The sequence below is a fragment of the Nansenia antarctica genome (assembly GCF_963989245.1).
Source record: "Nansenia antarctica genome assembly, chromosome: 1".
NCBI classification, from domain to species: Eukaryota; Metazoa; Chordata; class Actinopteri; order Argentiniformes; family Microstomatidae; genus Nansenia; species Nansenia antarctica.
In genome coordinates this window covers 54769687-54787973 of record NC_137674.1, presented here as the reverse complement: position 1 = coordinate 54787973, position 18287 = coordinate 54769687, and the positions used below count along the sequence as shown (strand labels likewise).

Here is an 18287-nt window from a genome sequence, read left to right as displayed (position 1 = left end):
CTGTATAAAAAAACATGTTTTCTTCTTTTGGCTCTACACTCCAAAAGTTTGGATTTTATGCTTTCGCCATTCAGAAATTACACTTTTTAGGGATAGTCCCCCTAATCCAGGGTACCCAAAAGTGATGGGACAATTGGCTTGACAGATTCGTCAAGTGTGTAAATATGTACTAAACATGACTTCTTATTTCGGACATGCTTTGTCGCAGAATTTGTGCAGTCATAAGAGTACTCTCAATGTCTAGTATGGATCTAGGCTTTGGAGTCTGTCAATACGAAGTCCAAAGAGAAAGTCAGGAAAGCCATTAGGAGGCTGTCATTTTTGTAAAGAAAATCAGAATCAACAGTTTCGAACATCATTTAAAGGAAAGAAAGCACTGGTGAGATTAAAAAAAATCACAAACCACCTGGTAGGCCAAGGAAGGCTAATGGATGACTGAAGAATGCTCACCATGATTAAGAAAACCCCCAAAATGACTGTCCCATAGATCAGGAACACTCTCCAGGAGGTAGGTATAAATGTCAGAGACTACCATCTGCAGAAGACTTCACCAGCAGAAGTACAGAGGCTACACTGCAAGGTGCAAAACACTAGTTAGCCACAAAGACAGGATGGCCTGTTACGGTTGGCTAAAAAGTACCTAAAAGAGCCTGTGAACTTCTAGATAAAGGCACTTGTGGACTGATGAGACAAAGATTAACATGTACCAGAGTGATGGCAATATTAAAGTGTGTAGAAAAAAAGGATTACCCAATATCCACAGCATACTGTACCACCTCATCTGTGAACATGGTGGATGGCTGTTAAAGTTAGGATATGTATACTACTAGAACTACTATATGCTGCTACTAGAACTGGCTAACTTGTCTTAATGATGATGTAACTGCTGACAGCAGCGGCAGGAGGAATTCTGAAGTTTATAGAAGCATCTTGTCAGTAAGTACAAGCAAGTTCAAGTTTCGTTATTGAATATTTTTTTTAGCAGTTTGTGAAACTGAAATACAAGAATATTTACAATCACATCAACATCAATGAAATACAACATAAAAATATAAAAACATTTTTTTATAAAAACTGTGATAATAACTTAGTGAATCTTGAGTATTTATCAACACAGTCTATGGCAGTGATGGGTAAGGCTAAAACGTTCATCCTGTTATTTGGCATTCAGGAGACCTGTAAAGAATGGGATGGGTGATGTTTTATATCTTGTTGTTCTTGTTTTGGGGATCTTGAGTTGGGTACTGTTTCTGGTTTGGCGATTTGATATTTCAGCTCTGGGGCCTCATTCATAAAGAAATACTTGAACGTCATCTTTGACTTTCACGTAAGCACATTTTTCTAAACGGACGTGAGCATTATTTATAAAACGGGCTGAGATGGTTTAAAGTTGCGTACGTGCTTCCTTCTATAAATACCAAACATACTTGGAATTGAACGCAGGTGAATGAGGTTTGTATTAACGCCCTGTGATAGAGGCTCAATTATAGCGGCTGAATGAAGCCAAGTGCTATAATATAATACAGACAGACAATACTGACAATATTATATACTGTCTGTATTATATTATATTATAGCACTTGGCTTCATTCAGCCGCTATTTGAGCCGCTATCACAGGGCGTTAATACTATATTATGTAGGCGTGCGTCTGGAAGGGGAGAGGGCAGTAATACCACGTTCATTGATAAAATGACATAAGGGATGGAAAGGGGGGATGGCAGTTTTAGACGGGGGATGATTTGGACTGTTTTTATTTCAGGGGGGATGCCATTCCCCCTCATCCCGACTCAACTCGAAATCCAGTATCATTTAGCGCGTGGCCGGGCAAGGCATAGGCATGTTGAAGAGAGATAGACAGCTCCGGAGGGATATAAAGAAAGACTGAAATACAATCATAAACATTAGTTCCCTTTCAATCTTGAATTAAACTCATTTTCTCGGCTGATAACAACATCGTTAATTTTATTACGAGCCACTTGCATGAATTACAGTAGGCAACGTTTTTCCAGTGCAGCTCACATGCCTGTAATAACTCCGCATAACCAGTAGGTAATGTACGTAAGCAAGTTGAATACTCGACGTCGAGCTACGATCGTTTCCACGATCAAATTGACTCACGTTGAAATTTTATAAATCACTACGTTGACGTGGTTTTCTACGTACGACACGGGTAAGATCAACATTTGATCTAAGCACCCGTTATGAATGAGGCCCCTGGTAGGTGGCAACCAGGCTCTGAAAGGGGAATTTAGAAGACCCAAGGCAAAGTCCTTGCCGTGTGTTTTTTCTGTCTTGGAGGGTAGGTAGTGACAGGATTTGGAGTGCGTTGTGGTAACTGGAGTATGCTCTGCCAATGATGATTCAACAGGCCCGTTTCTGGACACGCTCTATCTGGTCTGAGAGAGCCTGCGTCAGGCCCCCATGCCGCGCTGGGCAGGCGTACTCCAGAGTGGGGCGGATGTATCCTGTGTATATTGTTGCCAGGTTTGATTTTGGCACCCCTGACCTTCTCAACCACCTCAGGAAGTACAGTTTTGTGTTGGCTTTTTTAACCATGGCATCAGTATGTTCGTTCCATTTCAGGTCTGACTGAATCTGGACTCCAAGCACCTTGACACTTTTACATGTTGGTAGCTGCTTACCACACAGGAAGAGAGGGATCGGCCATGCCCCCTGTGAGCTCAGTCCTGGTACCGTACAGCTTGCCTGCAGTCGGACACGAAACTACATAACCAGGGCATTAGGGCAGGTCTGACGTCCAGCTTCAGGAGTCGTTCCATAGCGACATTCAGGTCCACTTTGTCGAATGCTTTTGAGAAATCGGTTGTGATGAGGGTACTGATAGTAGCTGATGTGTCGGAGGCTTTGTATAGTGTGTCTAGAATGCTTACAAGAGCGTGAGTAGATGATCTTCCTGGTCTGCTGCCAAATTGGGCAGGGTCAAGGTGAGCGGAGATGTCAATTTGCTACAAACCCCTCTGCTATCTTGCTGAGCTGAGGTGTTAGTGATATTTGGTCGAAGTTGTTGAGGGGGGTTGAGTTTCGGGACGGAAATGACAGTTGCCTCTTTCCACTAAGGAAATTATGATTCCTTCATGGAATGATGTGTTCAGGATGATACACACAGGGCTACTTAGTTCACAGGCAAAGTTCTTTAACACTCTCTAGGGTACTTGATCAAGGCCAGGGGCTTTGTTAGATTTGATCTTCCTCAATTTGTCATACACCTCCCATGTTATGTTATGTTATGTTATGTTAATTTTATTTATAATGCGCCCCCCATCCAACTTTTACATCGGCCCGGGTAAAGGAACAGATAAAGACAAAGACAAGGAACACAGAAAGCAATCAGACACAGACGACTTAAACGTAAATCTCAGGCATACAATTCACAACAAATAGGGAGTAGATTTAGGGAATGTCATTTAGGAAGAGGTGGGTTTTTAACTTGGCTCTAAAGGAGTCCAGAGTGGGGGCAAACTTGATGGCAGAAGGGAGCGCGTTCCACAGGGTCGGTGCTATCATCGCAAAGGCACGGTCACCCTTCCTCTTGAGGTTGGTACGTGGGACCCTCAGGCTGAGTTGGGCGTCGGACCTGAGCCTGGGTCTGGGCCTTGAGGAGGTAGACTGGTCCAGGAGGTCCTTGATGTAGGGTGGCGCGAGACTGTTGAGAGCTTTAAAAACAAAGGTGCAGATTTTGAACTTCACTCTCTTCTTCACTGGGAGCCAGTGAAGGGAGATGAGGACAGGGGAGATGTGGTCCCTCATTTTGGTGCCTGACACCAGCCTGGCAGCGGCATTTTGGACTAGCTGCAGGCGGTAGATGGTCTTATCAGGAAGTCCAGCATATAGTGAGTTGCAGTAGTCGAGCCTGGATGAGATTAGCATGAGGACGACCCTCCTCAGGTCGCATGGTTGTATTGAGAGAGGTTTGGGGCTGGCAGGAATGTGGGTAAAGCTGTGATATCAAGGGGTGGTAATGATAGGCTTACTTGGGACAGCCTTTGGTTGATGGAGTCAGCAATGGCTTTGTTGTTGCAAATGGCTCATCATACAGCAGGACAATGAAGCAAAACATATTCTGGACCAGAAAGTGGTATGTTGTTGACTGGTCAAGTCAATCTCCAGATTTAACACTTTGAGCGTGACGTTGTTTCACCTACTTTTAGTGCGCCCTACTCTACACAATGGTAGTCTATTGCTGGACGCACAAAGATTGCTGGATGGCGCTGCTTGTACATTACTCGCAGCCTAAACCGTAACCCTAATTTAAACTCTGAAACTTGCAACAAGGAGGTCATGGCTGAGGTCCAAGCGTATATATAAATATAAGATATATATTTTATATATAGATATATATAAAATGAATTATCAGTTATTTTATATATATGTTACGGTACATGTGGGAAATCGGTACATGTGGGGAAAACTAGGGTTAGGGTTAGGTGCTATGTCGACTTGGTACAGCCTGGCATGTCTAACCCTAACCCTAATCCTAACCCTAACCCTACCCCTACCCCTAACCCTAACCTTAACCGTAGCACCCTAGCACCTAACCCTAACCCTAGTTTTCCCACATGTACCGATTTCCCACATGTACCGTAACATATACAAATGTATGTATTCACATTTTTTCGAAAGAAAAGTTTTAACATTACATCGGATGCCGACATGTGGACCAAAACACGAGAACGTGTTACATATTGCTAAGAATCTTTACTTTAACCTCATAGTAACTGTTGTGATTTCAAATGTGTAGAGTCAAAAGAAGAAAACATGCTTCGCTGTCTCTTATTGCCAGCCTATTTCCAGCCTATTTCTATGACTTGCAGTGCTGAAAAAATATGTTGATGCAAATATTGTCACAGGCTGTGAAAAATGTGACAAAGACACTCACTCAGCATATATGTCAGCTTATGCTATGCTGGTGATGGCTTATGATGTGGTTGATGAATAGGAGGCATATTGCTGCAGATGAAAGATACAGCACCACGCTTTCCCCTTCTGTGTGCAGCTGCCAGGCTGTTCTCCAGTTCTCTGTCAAGTCTGGTGATCAGGTTTTACAGGAGTTGAAGAGACCCCAGTGTTAATCAAAGGAATACAGTAGTAATAGTAAAAGTGGAAGTAGAAGTCAGACATGACCTGATGTTTTCTCTGAAGGGTAATCTCAAGACTTACGCAGCCTTTGAGAACCGCCAGTACTAGCTCTGCATTGCGTTCCCCGGAGTGGAGGAATCGAGAGTGTGGCTGGCAGGAGAGAGGAGAGTAGAGCTTGGTCTTTCACCTGTAGGGGCCGGGGTCTCCAGCCAGAAGATCAGCCCTCCCTGGAGTATGTGTTCCTCCTGACTCTTGTGGAGTCGTATAGAAAATGTACATCTGAACTCGTATTTCCCTATGGGCTGGAATGGCTACATGAAAGTAGTAATAAAAGAGATTAGAGAAAAGAGAAAGAGTGTGGTGACTGCAGTGCGTAGATATGCGGTGCCTCGCGTCTGACTAGAATAGTGTTATTTACCTACTTATTATATTATGCTTTTATATCACTATTTGCACTAATGGCAATTAAGTTTAATCTAATCTAATGTAATTATTCAAAACATTTGGTCACTACTGAAATAAATAACAATATGTCTGCCAATTTGCATCAACGGTATGTTTTAATTAATTTGATTATAAAGCGGGTGCATACTTGCTATGGATATACAGTATGCTCATTCATAATTAATATTAAAATGCCACTGTAATATTCATGGGATCTGAGGAAAAGTTGCCAGAGCAAACAATTTGGTTGCCATGCCTCGGTGGTCTAAACAACAAATAGAAGAGTCAGCTCCAACAGGGCCTTAAGAGGAAGTGACAACTGGCTTCCTCCCAGAGCACAATGCCGTAGACATACAGTACAGTGCTGCTTGAACGTATGTGAACCCCTTGTACAATTATAGATTTTTTCGTTTGTTTATCATGAAATATTTAGTTATTCAGAACCAATCTTTTTTATCTGACATAACAGGTTTATATTTACCAATTCCATATGTTGGTTTAGAGGGAATCATGCGTGTAGTAGGAAAACTAAATTATAAAGAAATTAGTGCAGGTGCAAAAATAAGTGAACCCCAAGTTGCATTGGTTAAATCAAGTAGGTACAGTTAGGTCCGGATATATTTGGACAGTGACACAATTTCCATAATTTTGGCTCTGTATGCCACCACAATGGATTTGAAATGAAACAATCGAGATGGAATTGAAGTGCAGACTTTCAGCTTTAATTCAAGGGGTTGAACAAAAATATTGTATGAAACGTTTAGGAATTGCAACCATTTTTATACATAGTCCTCTATTTTCAGGAGCTCAAATGTAATTGGACAAATTAACATTATCATGAATAAAATGTACATTTGTAATACTTTGTCGAGAATCCTTTGCAGGGAATAACTGCCTGAAGTCTGGAACCCATGAACATCACCAAATTTTGGGCTTCCTCCTGATGCTTTGCCAGGCCTTTACTGCAGCTGTCTTCAGTTGTTGTTTGCTCGTGGGTCTTTCTGCCTTTAGTTTTGTCTTCAGCAAGTGAAATGCATGTTTGATCAGGTTGAGATCAGGGGCCTCATTTATAAAAAAGTACTTGAACGTCATCTTTGACTTTCACGTAAGCACATTTTTCTAAACGGACGTAAGCATTATTTATAAAACGGGCTGAGATGGTTTAAAGTTGCGTACGTGCTTCCTTCTATAAATACCAACGCAAGTAAAATGAACGCAGGTGAATAAGGCTTGTATTAACGCCCTGTGATAGCGGCTCAATTATAGCGGCTGAATTAAGACAAGTGCTATAATATAGGGTAGGCGTTCGTCTGGAAGTGGGAGAGGGCAGAGTAGGGTGGCTTCTCGGTAAGTTGCATTTGTAACGTTTGATCATGACAACTAACCAGGCACATGCTTATACTCTACTCAAGTTGTAAAAGAAAATCAGGGCAGGTGGTGGATTTTATCATAAGAGGACAATTTTAGCATCCCCTCAGCGTCAGTGACTTCAGTGTCAGTAACTTGGTAAACATTTCATTGCATGTGTGCGTGCCCCCTCGCACCTTGAACTAGCAGTAATACCACGTTCATTGATTAAATGACATAAAGTATGGAAAGAGGGGGGCGATTTTGACTGTTTTTATTTCAGGGGGGATGCCATCCCCCCTCAACTCGAGTGCTGCTTATACTGTAATAATATAATGGTCTTATTCTTATCAGGTGGTCTTATTCTTATATGGCTGCTCACTCCCTGACACCGGAGAAAATCCAGTATAATTTAGCGCATGGCCGGGCAAGGTCCGTTGTGGAACGCACTAGGCATGTTGAAGGGGAGATAGACAGCTACGGAGGGATATAAAGGAAGACTGAAATACAATCATAAACATCAGTTCCTTTTCAATCTTGAATTAAACTCATTTTCTCGGCTGATAACAACATCGTTAATTTTATTACGAGCCACTTGCATGAATTACACTAGGCAGTGCGGCTCACATGCCTGTAATAACTCTGCATAACCAGTAGGTAATGTGCGTAAGCAAGTTGAATACTCGATGTAGAGCTACGATCGTTTCCACGGTCAAATTGACTCATGTTGAAATTGTATAAATCACTACGTTGACGTGGTTTTCTACGTACGACACGGGTAAGATCAAAACAGTATATCCCTAACCACTTCAGAATTCATCCGTCTGCTTCTGTCTTCTGTCTTTGTCATCAATAAACTCTAGTGACCCAGTGCCATTGGAAGCCATGCATGCTCATGCCATCACACTGCCTCCACCGTTTTTTTACAGATGATGTGGTATGCTTCGGTATCCGTTCAGAGCCTTCTACATACTTTTTTCTTCCAGGTTGATCTTAATTTCATCTGTCCAAAGACTGCTGTTCCAGAACTGGGCTGGCTTTTTAAGATGTTTTTTGGCAAAGTCTAATCTGGCCTTTCTATTCTTGGGGCTTATGAATAGCTTGCACCTTGTGGTGAACCCTCTGTATTTGTTAATGTGAAGTCTTCCCTTTATGGTACACTTGGATAATGATATGCCTACCTCCTGGAGACTGTTCCTTCACTTGACTGGATGTTGTGAAGGGGTTTTTCTTTACCATGTAAAGGATCCTGTGATCATCCACCACTATTGTCCTCCATGGATGTCCATGGGCCTCATTTATAAAAAAGTACTTGAACGTCATCTTTGACTTTCACGTAAGCACATTTTTCTAAACGGACGTAAGCATTATTTATAAAACGGGCTGAGATGGTTTAAAGTTGCGTACGTGCTTCCTTCTATAAATACCAAATATACTTGGAATTGAACGCAGGTGAATGATGTTTGTATTAATGCCCTGTGATAGAGGCTCAATTATAGCTTAATTAAGACAAGCGCTATAATATAGGGTAGGCGTTTGTCTGGAAGCGGGAGAGGGCAGAGAAGAGTGGCTTCTCTGTAAGTTGCGTTTGTAACGTTTGATCATGACAACTAACCAGGCAAATGCTTATACTCAGTAGGCTACTCAAGTTGTAAAAGAAAATCAGGGGGGATGGTGGATTTGATCATATGAGGACAATTTTAGCATCCCCTCAGCGTCAGTGACTTCAGTGTCAGTAAAAATGTCATTGCTTATGTGCGTGCCCCCTCGCACCTTGAAATAGCAGTAATACCACGTTCATTGATAAATGACATAACGTATGGAAAGAGGGGAGGGCAGTTTTAGAAGGGGGACGATTTTGACTGTTTTCATCCCGCCTCAACTCGAGTGCTGCTTATACTGTAATAATATAATGGTCTTATTCTTATCAGGTGACATTGAAAACATGATTGCGAACTCCCTTTGCGAACTCCCAGACACCGGAGAAACCAGTATAAATTGATTTAGCGCGTGGCCGGGCAAGGTCCGTTGTGGAAGGCACTAGGCATGTTGAAGGGGAGATAGGCAGCTCCGGAGGGATATAAAGGAAGACTGAAATACAATCATAAACATAAGTTCCCTTTAAATCTGGAATTAAACTCATTTTCTCGGCAGATAACAACATCGTTAATTTTATTACGAGCCACTTCAACGTTTTTCCAGTGCGGCTCACATGCCTGTAATAACTCCGCATAACCAGTGGGTAATGTGCGTAAGCAAATGAATACTCGACGTAGAGCTACGATCGTTTCCACGGTCAAATTGACTCACGTTGAAATTGTATAAATCACTACGTTGACGTGGTTTTCTACGTACGACACGGGTAAGATCAAAATTGATCTAAGCACGTTCTATAAATGAGGCCCCAGACCTTTTTGCGGTGCCGAGCACACCAGTGCATTCTTTCTTTCTCAGAATGTACCAAACTGTTAATTTGGCCACTACTGATGTTCCCGCTATCTCTCTGATGTACTTTTTGGTTGGTTTTGCAGCCTACGGATGGCCTATTTCACTTGCATTGAGGGCTCTGTTGACCACATGTAATGCGTACAGCAACAGCTTCCAAATGCAAATGCCACACTTGGAATCAACTCAGAGGTTTTACCTGCTTAATTGATAAAGAAATAATTAAGGAATAGCCCACACTGGCCCATGAAACAGCTTTTGAGTCAAATGGTCCCTTGAAAAAGAGGGAGCTACATATTAAAGAGCTGTAATTCCTAAACCCTTCCTTCAATTTGGATGTGAATACCTTTACCCTAAAGCTGAGAGTCTGCACTTTAAGACCATATTCGCTGGGGCTGCATTTCCTCCTCTAGACCTGGCCAACTCCACATCATTAAGGGAACTAAGAATTTTGAGGTATACCAGAAGATTTTTGAACATAACTTCAAGCCATCAGTCAAGGAGCTAAAGCTTAGCCGAAAATGGGTCTTTCAACAAGACACTGACCCAAAGCATTCAAACAAATCTACCAAAGAATGGCTCAGGATAAAGAAGATTTGTGTTTTGGATTGGCCAAGTCAAATTCTGACCTAAATCCATTTGAGATGCTGTGGCAGGACCTGAAGTGGACAGTTCATGCCAGACACCCCTCAAACTTCACTCAATTGGCTCACTTATGTAAGGAGGAGTAGGCAAAATATCTCAAAACAGATGTCAGAGACTGATTAGTGGCTATACGAGACGTTTACTCCAAGTTATCGCTGCTAATGGAGGTGCCACAAGCTATATATTTTTGCACCTGCACTAATGTCTTTATATATATCTTCTTTTTTTTTTTTACACACATGATTCCCTCTGAACCAACATATGGAATTGGTGAATATAAACCTGTTATGTCAGATAAAAAAGATTTTAAAAATTCGGAATAAAGATTTCATGGTAAAAAAAAATAATAATCTAGAATTGCACAAGCAGCACTGTATATAGATGTATACATGCTTTCCTACTTATTTTCTCTTCGTCTGCCACACATCGTTGTCACAAAATCAATTGAATTAATACAGTACCATATATATTTTTATTTCTGTACCCTCATACTGTCTGTCCTTTCTCCACATTCCTTCTCATCCCCATCTCTCTGTTTCTTTGTGTTCTACTGCATTGTCCCCTGTCGCCTATTACATTCTCCAACATCTTTTTAAAATCTCAACGGCCCCTTTTCTGTATTGTAGTGATGTGGTCCATGCTATGTATTGCCTACAACTATGGTGAGGGCTGTTGCGTGTGCTGTTGCATAAGCCTGAAGAAACTGGACCTGTGCTCCTGTGGTGGAGGAGAGAGATGTCCAGTCAGGCAAAAATACAGCTTTACACTGAACCCACACGAAACAACCAACTATCCAAAAACCAAATCAGTCAGTGCCCCAAGGCATCTGTGGGTGGGTGTGGAGGGTGGAATAAACAGCTGTCAGAGTGCACAAAAAGCACATTCATTACCTCACTGTGGAAGCTTTTATTTGTCCTAAGAGCGAGAGAGATCTTGTTGCCCCTGAATTTATTTTGACTTAAAGGGGATGGTTCAGCCTATTTCATGATTAGGTGAAAAAACATGTTACCCTGAGTTAGGTACCACTAATAGTCCATTACTGAACGCATCCTCGCTAATCCCTCTCCAATAGACTGGACTGGATCGATACACCTGACAATAGCATCGTCTGGTTTGGATGCCAAGATCGCCTAGACACAATGTAGTGATTGCTCTCTTTTAAATAAACATGTGACAGAAATCGAGAGTGCACACAAATTGCTTTGGAAGTTCAAGGGAAAAGCTTAAATCAACTTCATTTAACTTTGTCTCTGCACTTCATCTGTATCCTTGTGTGGCATTCAACTCAACAGTCTCGCCCCACCCTACATCAAGGACCTCCTGGAACTGTCTTCCACCTCAAGGCCCAGGCTCAGGTCCGACGCCCATCTCAGCCTGAGGGTCCCCCGCACCAACCTCAAGAGGAAGGGTGACCGCGCCTTTGCGGTGATAGCACCGACCCTGTGGAACGCGCTCCCTTTCGCCATCAAGTCTGCCCCCACTCTGGACTCCTTTAAAGCCAAGTTAAAAACCCACCTCTTCGTCAATGATGTTCCCTAAGTCTACTCCCTATTTGTTGTAAATTGTATCCCTTGAGTTGTTTGTTTAAGTAGTCTGTGTCTGTTTGCTTTCTTTGTTCCTTGTCCTTGTCCTTGTCTTTATCTGTTCCTTTACCCGGGCTGCGCCCCGGGCCGATGTAAAAGTTGGATGGGGGGCGCATTATAAATAAAATTAACATTAACATTAACATTAACATTAACAATGAACATCACAAGTGCAAAGGCAGCAAACGTTAGGTTAAATGTTTGTCCCAAAACAACAAATTCATAATTTTATTAGGTTAAATTCAGGCATATATATGATCCAGATAATCATCCTCATAAAGAATTCATACATATTGGTTTCAATATAATGAAAATGTGCTTATTTGATAGATTATGGTAGTAAGTAGTAGGGGAGAGCAGAAAAGTCACAATCAGCTGCAGCTTCTACAGCAATCTGGGAAACTGTGATCACAGAAAAAGGAGCAGAAGGTGCATTAACATGCCATGACGCTCCCCCCACCCCCACAGTTTCCCAACCAAACATCATATTCTGCCACCCAGGGGCAAAAAGGAGATGGTGGAATGTGTGTGTGTATTTTGAACTATGAAACCCATTCACACACACAGAAGTGTCCATCTAGGGAGGGGTGCTGAGACTTATTGCAGATTTGTACTCAATGTGTTGTGTGTATCTGTCCTTTGAGTACAAATTGAGTGATTTTTTTATCACTATGTGTAAACAGTGTTGCATTTCTTTGAATATAACACAAGTGAGTCGTTCTTACTGCAAAGCACAGCTCTAAACTTGCTAAAGAGACTATCCCACTAAACTGCAAAGCTATGTCCCATTACTGGTTCTGTTAGATTTTTTATATAACATATTTTTGGGTTGCAACATCACAATGGTGAGTATCACAAGTTACTGTGGGTCATCAAGCATTTAGGGTAATAAATGATGTGTCATTTGAAATATCACAAATAAAAGTGCTGTTACTTCATCTGTTACTCTTTTAACACCAACGTTCTGGTAGTAACAGTCAAAACAAAACATATACCTGTCATATAATGCAGTAAATACTACCTTTCATAATATACGACCAGTTCAGAAGTTTGTATACCTGAACCATTTTAGCTTCTGTCCACCGATCATCCGTTTTGTGTTATTACACACTATTTTCTCTGAAGTTCAATGAAATGTTGGTATGCACTACAAGTCAAGTGGATTGTGGATAGTGACATTATAACTGTTTTGGAGTCCCGTTGTGGTAAATTAAATTGTATGGCTTAGTTTTAATATCAAACGGCCAGATGTTGAACAAATAACTCATATCTTAACTTTACTCAAGTTGGAAGTTGGCAACCTGTGTAAAGTCAAGGCATTTCATTCTGGCAATACTTTTTTCAACCACTAGGCTGACTGTGGGGCCTCAATGGAATGCAATATTATGTTGAGCATGTGCATTGCATTGTGCATTGCATGTGCATTGCATGTGCATCTTCCCCTCTTGTAGCGTTTCATTGACTGAGAGGGAACAGCCCCACTAAGAGTAGCACTGAAGTAGCCAGCAAGTCGCAAAAGCAGTTATGGACACATTTTATAGCTTCTATACTATAGGAAAATCTGTCAAAGCAACACTGCATACTATGATCCCAACTTTTTAACAAATAAATTGATTTGCCAACAGTAACCCACATAGCAAAATTGGTCTGGGGCCACACAGCCTACTTACACTCTGCCCATATACAGCAATGAAACCGAATGCTGGAATGTTCAATAAAAGTATTTGAAAAGCATGAATAAAAAGCTATATTTATTTAATTTATGCAAGGTACAAAAATTGGCTAAATAAATGAAAAACCGCCGGTACGCATTCGGTATTCAGTGATTTCCGAGTGTTTGATTAAATTTGGCTTCGGCCAAGAATTTTCATTAGTTTTCAGTTTTGTTTTTGTGATAGTGATTTTGTGACTGTGTGGACTGATTGTACATTGTTCTATTGATTTCTTATTGATTTGTTGTATTTGATTGATATTTATTCAGAATACTGTTGTCGTTGCATTTTTCATCTGGGCCAAATATGGCAAGTGTGTGTATTAATGAAGTGGCTTGCCGCTTGGTTAAGGTTTAATTCATTCATCCATTCATTCATTCATTCATTCATTCATTCATTCATTCATTCATTCATTCATAGTTGAGGCTGACAACTGGAACCAATTTGTCTGTTCCAGATAAGGGCCAGCTATCGTCATACAGTTGGCTGAGATGGCTATATCATGTGCCATATGTGGCCCATGTTCTGGCTATCAGATCTGGACCATAATGTGGCTCTGTTCTGGCTACCAGATCTGGACCACCTGTGGGCCATATATGCCCCTGTTCTGGCTACCAGCTCTGGACCACGTGGACGGTGATTAATTGCTGTATATGGGCTGAGTGTAAGTGGGCTGTGTGGCCCGTCACTGGGCCACACCAATTTTGCTATGTGGGAAGATGTGATAGGCCACCACAGAGTGAAGTTCCACAGTGGTCAAACCCCCTAGTTGAATTTCTTCACTTGTAAAGTAATTGCTAATTTAGTTAAATACATTTTCAGAGTAGCTTCCCCAATACTGTAGAATACACTGCTGATGCTGCCACCATAGTCGAGCACTAGGGAACATAACTTAATCGGTAGCCTATAATGTGGGCTACAACAACCAGGCAAAATTAACCAAACAACCTCAGTGCTTTTCAAGCCAATTCAGTTGATAATATTATTCACATTAGCGAGCACAAAATAAATACAAATAATTATAAACATGTGAATACATAGCATATGAGAATACACATATTGACTGAATAGCCTAATCAAAGAAGAATTTAACAATACAAATGTTGAGCCAAAATGTAATGTCCTATCAACAGTAGAAAGCGCAAAGCGTCACATAAGTTGTTGGTTCTATAATATTGCCCCTGTAAATTTGAGTTTTTCCAGAGAATAATAAACTACCTCCGTTATTCACAGGACCGTATCTTATGACAAACCGACTATCCTCTGTTACGATAACGCCGCAGGATCTCAATTTTCGATATTGCATGAATTAAAGAAGCTCATCAAACCAATGGCCATCGGCATTTTCACAATGACACTGGAATGTCCATGTGTAATTACTGTTGAAGCATTTTCAGGGATCATATTGCCGGTCTCTATAATTGAAGACAACTTACCACTCGAGCGCCTGACAATGTTCTCCAAAAAAGTGTTCTGTGGTGCCACCAAGCCTCTCTTTCCCCCGTGCATTCTTTGTTCGGCAAGTGTCGTTAGTTGTTGCAAGCTCTGTGGAAGCTGGTCGAGGAAGTGAGATTGTTAAAATAGGTATGTGTCTGTTCAACAGACTCTGTTGAGTGAAGCAGCTGATAACGATGCGGCGAGCATGGCTTGTCGTAGGCTCTGTACTGACTCTGGAAGCTGAGGAACCTGCCAACTGGTCCCTGTGCGCCTGCGCTCTGGCTGATCCAAACTCTGGGAATGATCTGATGTTCAATGCGATGATATCACGCAGCGCACGGATCTGGCTGTCACAAACCACAGATATAACAAAACAGCGACAAGAGTATTTCAATGTCAATTATGTTCAATGTTAAGATTCTTCTGCCACTGAATATATCCAATCAACAGCGTTTCTACGATGTTCTATATCAACATTGTATACATTGCCAGTGTTCAAATGAAATAGATTGAATACAGTTTCATCGTATGCATATACATTGTATTGCCAGTGCTCAATTGAATTTAAACTCTTTACAAGTTTGCCTCAGATGTTTAATCATTGTCTGGAACAGCCACTCACATGGCCCTTGCCTGAATTGAACATTTAGAAAAAAATAGAAGTAGAGAAATCAAATGAAAAAATATAATAAAATGGTAATGGTCATAATAATAACAATAATAACAATAATAACAATAATAATAATAACAATAACACTAATAATAATAACAACAACAATAATAATAATAATAATAATAATAATAATAATAATAATAATAATAATAATAATAATAATAATAATAATAGCAAACAGGGGCAGTTGTGTAGTCTTATATATCCTGCGGGCAGAAACTTCTCCGGAACCTGTTGGTGCGGTAGTGCTTGAAGCTGTTGACTCTCTCCACTTCCGCCAGGATTCAACTCATCCTTGTTAGCTGACTCATCGTTTTTAGTGATCAGAACAACCCTGTGGTGTCATGATTCAACTTGATGATGGAGTTGTGGAGCTGTGCGTGGCACAGTCATGGTGTACTTCAACAGGAAGTATAGTAGGGGACTGAGCACACAACCTGGGGGGCTCCCGTGTTAAGAGTCAAAGTGAAGGGCGCGATGGAGGACATCTAGGTTTTAGACCGTCTGCTAAGGCTATATTCGTCGGTTATCACAGTGTGTGAGCTCTATATCACATTATAGGGTCATCTAGTAGTGTGATACTGATACTCTTTGCAGTAGGTTGATAACTGTAAGTGGGATGGACCCTACATGGTCACATAATAACACAATAATAATAATAAGTAAGGAAAAAACAAAAAAAGGAAAAAAAGTGACCCAACAAAGTAATTAAGTGATGGATTTTACAGTGGCTTCAGTAGTGCAAAGATGCTGTGCAGAGTACGATGATATGAAATGCAATATAATACAATACAGTATGGTAGTAAATTAGTCCAGAGGTATGCAAGTAATCCAGTAGTGTGCAGTATTTATTATAATACTGTTACTCAGTGTGTCCTCCTGGTGTTACTCAGCCTGTCCTCCTGGTGTTACTCAGCCTCTCCTTCTCCTCCTGATGTTTGTATCAGATGAAACATTACCAGTTCAGTTATTCAGTTGAATATGTATTATTCCAGAGGGAAATGTGATTTGCAGGCAGACTACATAACATACTGTAAAAGTGAAATACAAAAGAAAACGTAACAATGTTTCAAACAAAAATCAAACAATTTACAATAACCTCACGTAAGTACACTCAGTGACATTTGTTAACGCCAAAATGTTGGTGGGCCACTCAAAACACTCAGATCCACGTCAGTGGAACCACAGTCAAACAAAACACATCACTCGCCATCAAGGCAGTCAGAAATGGTCTACATCAGTGAGTTGGACACAGTATTTCTAGGAAACACATTCAAGGTTCAGCCCCAGGGGAATAACACATGCAATTAAATCACAATGCAATTCGTAATTATAAATGACTCAAGATATATTAGCAGAATATATTTGAAGATTAAAACATATTTTCTTGTGGGTGCATGCAGCTTCTATTTCCAACATGTTAACTTTCTGTTTAGCAATGGTCACTTGCTATGTGACTACTTTTCAAATGAAATAGATTGTTTCTATTGCCATCATATACACATACATTGTATTGCCAGTGCTCAATTGAATTAAAACGTTTGCCTCAGATGTTTAATCATTGAAGTGTCTGAAACAGACACACACATGGCTCTTGCCTAAATTGAACATTTAGAAAATGTTTGAAATAGAGAAATCAAATGAAAAAAATCAAATACAATTGTAATGGTTATTTACACAATATGTGACAGAGTCTGGTGAAAAAGTCCCCAAGTAGTCCAAGATCATTTTTTAGATTATGAAGGTGCAGATTGTAAGCTTTCAAATGATGTGTCATACATTGAAATCTGAAAATAGTTGAAGATATGCTTATTTTAATGTTGGTACACCTCAAACCAAATACCGGAGAAAATTGCTCTGAATCATAACAGACAGTTACATCACATTGGTAGCTAGCTAGCAGCTAAAATGTAAGTTTGTTTACAAGCCAGGTATCACTTACCCAGTAGCCTGAAGGAGGACAGCAGGCGATACATTGAATCCAATTCACAAATGATTTAGTGATCCTAAAACTGTTGTTTGTTATATTGAGAGGGCTCTTCAACACTTAAACTTTCGTAATATGAAAACAATGGAAAACACTTTTTTTTTTAAAGAAGCTTTTTGGACATTTGCGCAACTTGAGAATATTATGGCTTGCGGGTAGAAACTGCTCCGGAACCTGTTGGTGCGGTAGTGCTTGAAGCTGTTGACTCTCTCCACTTCCGCCAGGTTTTACTTCATCGTTGTAGGCTGACTCATCATTTTAGTGATCAGAACAACCACAGTGGTGTGTCATGATTGAACTTGATGATGGAGCTGTGGAGCTGTGCGTGGCACAGTCATGGTGAACAGGAAGTACAGCAGGGGACTGAGCACACAACCTGGGGGGCTCCCATGTTAAAAGTCAAAGTGAAGGGGGCGATGGAGGAGGACATCTAGGTTTTAGACCGTCTGCTTTAAAAGATCGGAAATATAGGAGGGTGCCATGCCATGGAGGGCCTTAAATGTGATCAGGAGGATCTTGAATTGAATCCTGAAACGTACGGGAAGCCAATGTAAGTGGGCTAGAATGGGTGTAATATGCTCTCTTCGTTTGGTATGTCAAAAGCCTCGCAGCTGCGTTCTGAAACAGTTGGAGTCGAGCAATTGCGGAATCACCTAAGCAAGAAAGAGTTACAGTAATCCAAACGAGAAGAGATAAAAGCATGGATGATTTGCTCTATAATTCTTAGGCAGTGCTGATCTGATTTTGGCAATGTTTCTGAGTTGGAAAAAACAAGACTGAACCAATTTCTTTATGTGATGGTCAGCCAAGCTTTTCGCACATGGCCGCAAACACGCGAGATTCAAAGTTTCTGCCTTGGTCGGTGTGAATGACCTCAGGGACCCCCAGTCTGCTGAACATCCCCTCCACCAGTGCA

General features: G+C 41.0%; 1 protein-coding gene across 1 annotated transcript in view; it reads right to left on the bottom strand.

The window, feature by feature from the left end:
• Window positions 1–14783, bottom strand: part of LOC308151308 (voltage-gated delayed rectifier potassium channel KCNH5-like) — a gene marked incomplete at both ends in the record, with an annotated part of 81152 nt that extends 66369 nt beyond the window's left edge. The window contains one exon of the mRNA XM_080524156.1: window positions 14711–14783. Within this exon, the coding sequence (XP_080380282.1) occupies window positions 14711–14783 (73 nt within the window). The remainder of the gene's footprint in view (window positions 1–14710) is intronic.
• Window positions 14784–18287: the final 3504 nt, after the last annotated feature.